Source organism: Morone saxatilis, unplaced genomic scaffold (assembly GCF_004916995.1).
Source record: "Morone saxatilis isolate NCDOM2014 unplaced genomic scaffold, NCSU_SB_2.0 Contig16, whole genome shotgun sequence".
NCBI classification, from domain to species: domain Eukaryota; kingdom Metazoa; phylum Chordata; class Actinopteri; family Moronidae; genus Morone; species Morone saxatilis.
The window spans coordinates 10,724,833-10,730,437 of NW_023339718.1; the positions used below are offsets into that span (position 1 = coordinate 10,724,833).

The 5,605-nt window shown below is 42.5% G+C and overlaps 1 protein-coding gene across 2 annotated transcripts in view; it reads right to left on the reverse strand.

Annotated features, from left to right (window-relative positions):
• Positions 1-5,605, reverse strand: part of LOC118325951 (transducin-like enhancer protein 1) — a 20,499-nt gene that overhangs the window by 4,850 nt on the left and 10,044 nt on the right. For both annotated transcript variants that reach the window (XM_035658820.1, XM_035658819.1), the window contains exons 9-18: positions 4,952-5,065; positions 4,660-4,713; positions 4,310-4,459; positions 4,071-4,209; positions 3,363-3,562; positions 1,660-1,736; positions 1,224-1,473; positions 759-1,006; positions 334-481; positions 64-214 (exon numbers count right to left, since the gene is read on the reverse strand). In XM_035658820.1, coding sequence (XP_035514713.1) covers positions 64-214; positions 334-481; positions 759-1,006; positions 1,224-1,473; positions 1,660-1,736; positions 3,363-3,562; positions 4,071-4,209; positions 4,310-4,459; positions 4,660-4,713; positions 4,952-5,065 — 1,531 coding nt within the window. The remainder of the gene's footprint in view (positions 1-63; positions 215-333; positions 482-758; positions 1,007-1,223; positions 1,474-1,659; positions 1,737-3,362; positions 3,563-4,070; positions 4,210-4,309; positions 4,460-4,659; positions 4,714-4,951; positions 5,066-5,605) is intronic.

Genomic DNA, 5,605 nt, shown 5'->3' on the forward strand with positions numbered 1-5,605 from the left:
AAATCAGCAGGGGAAAATTGGTAAAAATGTGGACTAAATAGAATAAGACAGCCAGTTGCTTACCACAATAGGCAAACTGCAGGGAGAGCACACAGCTCTCATGTAGATGAAGCTGGTATTTGTCAGGTTTGGTGACATGAAGGACTTCAACGTTGCTGCTCTCCATTCCCACAGCGAGCCACTCTCCTGTTGGACAGTACCCGAGAGAGAAGATCTGCAAAGAACAGACAGTAAAGTTAGTCTTACAGGGGATACTACTTTAAATACAAAGTTTTGAAACAAATTAGTAAATGCTAGTATTTAGAAACACTGTTTGTTGAGATAGGTGTGTACCTGTGACGTAAAGTCATGCTGCTGCAGCTGCCGTCCCTCTCTCAGATCCCAGGAGCGGACAGTGTTATCGAGGCCTCCGGTCCACAGCTTGGTGCCATCATTGGAGATGTCGATACAGCTGGCTCCATCGGTGTGGCCCTGGAACTGCCTGCAGGATACACACAGTTGAGTAAAGACAGAAATGTTGAAACAAAGACACGCTTTGCAGTTGGTACGCATCACGGACTACCAAATCTTGTAGTGCTACTGCTAAATATTCTGCCTCTTTGTGCTACAACTTGTTATCACAAAGGTTAAATCAGCAGACAGTCTGCTAATTAAGGAAGGTCTATAATGTGATTGAAAGGTGGTTAGAGAAACTAGGCAGTAATTGCAGATGTCCTTGAAATTCACCAGACATTTATTTGTGCTAAAGTCTGTCTTACCTAACGAGTGTCTGGTTGTGTAAGTCCCAGACTGCGATGTTTCCATCACTGCAGCAAGAGAAGCAGACCTTGGAGTCCGGGCTGATGGCCAGAGCGTAACATGCTGGTGCTGATGATGTTAACTCTGCCTTAATCCTGGGAGTAGGCGTGGCCAAATCCCAGATTGACAGCGTGCTCGCCTCACCTCCAACAATCAGCGTCCGACCATCAGGGAGGAGACGACAGGAGCGGATGTAGTTGTCTCGGTTCTGTTGTGGCAGACACAAAACAATATATTTAATGTTTTGCTTATATAGACAATATTATACTAATACCTCACAAATATCTTTCCAGTCTCTTTTCAGACATGCACAATCACTGCAGAAATGATAGTTTTAATAGTTTTGACAAACACTTAATACAACACTTAACACTCTCACACAAAAAAAAGCCAATTTGCACTGTGTACCACACCGACTCACTCACCAGACAGTCAAGCTGTGAAACCGGACTCTTGTTTCCTGGGTGACTAATGTCCCAGACCTTGACACAACCCTTCCCTCCAGTGTAAACGTGTCGGGTGGGGTTGCTGATGGTAACGGCGCAAACCACCTCTCCGTGGTTCAGTGTGTTGATCTGACGGGCGTGGCGAGGAATCCCTGGGCCCACCAAAGCGTCCGGGGGGAACGGCACCGGCTGCATCTGTCCGTCGGCTGCCACGTGAAAGGAGTAAGCACTGATGATACAAACAAAGACGGGAGGAGGTTAAACATGACGGCAGGAATAAAGGAGAGAGGTAAAAAATAGGAAGTGAAAGTGGCATTATTTTTAGAGGGAGGATTTTCTAGGACATATCAGTTGTTCCACGGGGAAATTCAGGGGATGAGTCTTCAAACATACAAGCCAACGCAAACACACTTACGGTTTGCCACCAGGGATTCCTGTCAGACTGGGAGGCATCCCAGGAACTCGCATGTGAGGATGAGGATCAAAACTAACCTTGAAGAGAGAACATAGACATTATATGAACACAGTGCAAACACACACATCCATGGGCAATGGCAAAATGCACACAAGTCAATACTAACCTGTGGAACACTACACAAACACTCATGAGCACAAAGCAAACAGACACACACACACACACCCTCCACATCTGAATGACAAGTTTAAGAGTCAGCAAACACAGAGGCAGAGCTGTCGGTACTTGTGCTCCCCGAATCCAACACACACACACACACACACACACACACACACGCAGCTGTTGAGTACACAACCTGAGTTTCTATCAAGTGTTGCCCAGACACATTCACAGCTGTGAGTCTACTAAACCTATTTAAACAGTGTAATGAACACTATGCAAATACAGCCAAGACTGATGAGGCGATTGAAGTAATGCACACCAGCGTACCCACTGTATAAATACTATCACACAGACAGGAGAAATACAGCTGTGCAACTATTGACACTTTCCACACATTGCAATATAAAATATACAGTGCTTATAAAAAGTATTCACAGCCCTTAACTGCCCATATTTTAAAACACTGAATCATAGTGGATGTAATGTTTATTCAACAGTGATTGACAAAAAATATATAATATTTATAGTATAATATTTCAGAGTATAAATTCCACAAATATATCTAAATTAAGTGAATATAAAATAATTGACTTCATAAGATTGCAGAACAGCTGCAGCCGAAGCATTTTTAGACATTTCTTAATAAACTGGATGGAGATTACCTGTGATCAATCAAAGTGTGACAGGAGATTTTAATTTATTTTGTCCTGGCAAAAACTACATTTTGAAGACAAAAGATCAAATCAATCTACTGTTACTGAAACGTACAAACACAAGGAAGGACACATAAAGTCTCCAACACTCTGCATATTTTGCCCTCAGTAGTGCGAGGTCAATCATGAAAATGGAAAGAATATACTGCAGCACAGCTGTAAATCTGTCTAGAGCAGGTTACAAGGTTTCATGGCTGAGTTGTGAGCACTGTGCATATACAACAACCGTTGCCCATGAGAACAGCAAAGAGGAAGCCTCTGTTGAAAAAGACTCTTAGAAAAAGGCAGCAGAAGTAGAAAGCAGGATTTGAAAATTCACTCTATTCAGTTCACTCACAATCCCCATGCAGTTTCACAGCGAGAGTGGGATTTAAAAGAAAAAGCGTCCAGATGTGCAAACCTGCCAAAAGTTCTTCTACATAGATTTAAAGCTGAAATTCCTGCCAATGAGCCTCTACTCAATACTGCCAGGAGGTGATATGCAATATGCAATAAAGAGTGTTTAATATTTGTAGATAGTTTAGATTTATTTGTAGAGATTCAAGGTCGTTTTTGACCTTGATCAACGGCAATCTCACGGAAAAACTAAATCTAATAACCAACACAAAATATGAAAAAGAATTAAATGACAATTAATTAATAACAATTAGTACGATATAAAGTAAACTGCTTATGTTGATTTAATATTTTGCAGGGGCTTTCTTCATTTTTGGGATGCAACACACACACACACACATGCTACAACTACATCCATCACTACACACACACACACACACACACAGATATGAAATGCCACTTTGCCAGAACATGAGTCCCTTTTCCTCTCACCATTGGTGAGCGGCCATACGCAGCTACAGCAGCCGCAGCCGCAGCACTCATTTGAGGTGACATGTTGTGCAATCCGGCAGCATAGGCCGCAGCCCCCGCTGCTCCGGCCAGCTCCCCGTTCATCCCTGCTGCGTGGGGCAACATGCCAAATGCACCCGGGTATGGGCCTGGTACAGCCAGGGGGGTCCGCAGACCTGCAGCTGAGGAAGAGAGGAGAGAGTATGGTGCATTTAAAAAGCTGATAACTACTAAGAGTGTGTTCAAATCCATTAAATATCTAAGTATCAAATATTGGCTATAAGCTACAGACTTATGATCACTACACAATCATCTGGCATTACTACTAACTCTTTCTTTGACTGGGATGCAAAGTTAAGTTAAGCATAAGCAAACAGAGATTTCTAACCCAAATTGTGATTTGCTGGCAAAAGATTTATGTTTCATATCAACCAGACTCTGGTGAACTCCACACATGCATGAGGTTTTTCCAAATAAATTTGTGCCTAGAAACATTGATCGACTACTGATTAAAGGCTTACAACAGTTCTTTTGGAAGCAGGCAAAAAGTCCTCAATCGTTTACCCAAAGCCCCTTTAATACAGGTTCAATTTTCCTGGAGGCAACTTAGACAACTAATTACTTATTAGCAAAAAATAGCATAAATAACACAAACTATCATATAAACAATTTATCAGTGTTTATACTTACTGGGTGGATGTGGTAACTCCATGGAGGGGGGTTTTGACAGACTAGGCCTGATTCCAGGAGTGGAGCTCGGACCTGGGGTGGAGTCACCTCTGGGTGTGGGTGTGCTTGACTTAAGTCCAGGTGTACCTGCCTTGTCTCGCTGCCACAGAGAGAGACACTTTAGAAATATGTAACTATCTATATCTGTATCTAACTATATGCTAAAACAACTTAAACAAATGTGTCTTGTCCGTCCCTACCATTGACATCTCTTTGGACTTGAGGGAAGAGGAGCTAGCTGATGACGCAGTAGAGGCTGGACTACAGGGGTCTTTCTTGAGAAGACGTGCTTTATCCAGGCCATTTTCTCTTGGTGAGGGGAGCGGCGTGCCTCGAGGGGAGGCTGGATCCTGGTGAAGGAACAAGGAGTCAGTTAACTACCGGAGAACAAAACTGCTGCACAAAAGTGATGTTGGCATTTTGCTGGATACAAGACTTAACTGTGAATATATTGTGGTTCATTTCAGAAGGGACTGTCTACATTTCACAAGAAACAACCACAGTCCTCCCAACTATTAATGAACAATAACAAACAGCAAAACATACTGACCTCATTCGAGACATCCACCACTAAATTATCATCACTTTTCTCCCCGTCGCTATCCTGCAAAAGAGGACAATCACTTAGAAAACCATTAAACACTGTCCGCTGATTAGCCGAAAGACAGTTACAAGGAACGTACAAGTGAATAATCAACTGGAAATGTATGTATGTGTATATATACATACATACGTCACTCTAAACATTCAATGTGTGACTGATACATCTGTACAAACACTAAAAATGCATGTGCAAATGACCAAAGACAAACAAACATACAGGTAGAAGAACCATTTCTTACATAGTGGCTTGAGTCCTTGTCTTCCACCTTGCGTTTTTTGGTGTCATTTGGAAACTCGGGTCCGTTACGTCGCTTATCTGAGTTCCTAAGACTTTCTGGCAGCAATGAGTTACTCTGCAGATGAAAGCAGAAAGAAGGAGTAGAAGGACAGAGCACAGAGGGATTGGAGAGCAGAGGAAGTGAGATTAGAGAAATAAGATAGGTCGTGTAGAAAGAAAATAGAAAAAAAAAGAGAAAGGAGAGTTTGGAGGACAAAAGGAGGAGAAAAAACAAGAAAAAGGATTTGCAGAGGTGAGACAATGTTGCCATTTACAGTTCAGACTGTGCTTTGTTGTGTGTGCGTTCTGCATAAGCTCACTAAACTGTCTGATCCATCTACCACTAATTACAACAGCTACTCAGCCATGTGTAGAGCAGGTTAGAAAAACAGACTCTTACTTGCAAATAGGTTAATAGTTCACAGAAGCATGAATCAGGCAGCACTAACACTTAAACAACAACCTCTTTTCTCACTTGACCAAAGTCAGTCGCAGCCACACACAAACACACACCTCTGAAGTTGATGATTACATTAAGTGGCTCTCAAAATCTATCAGTGCTCCCTCTCCCGGCTCTGACAAGCTGCCCTGGCTGCAGTTATGTGTGTGTGTGTGT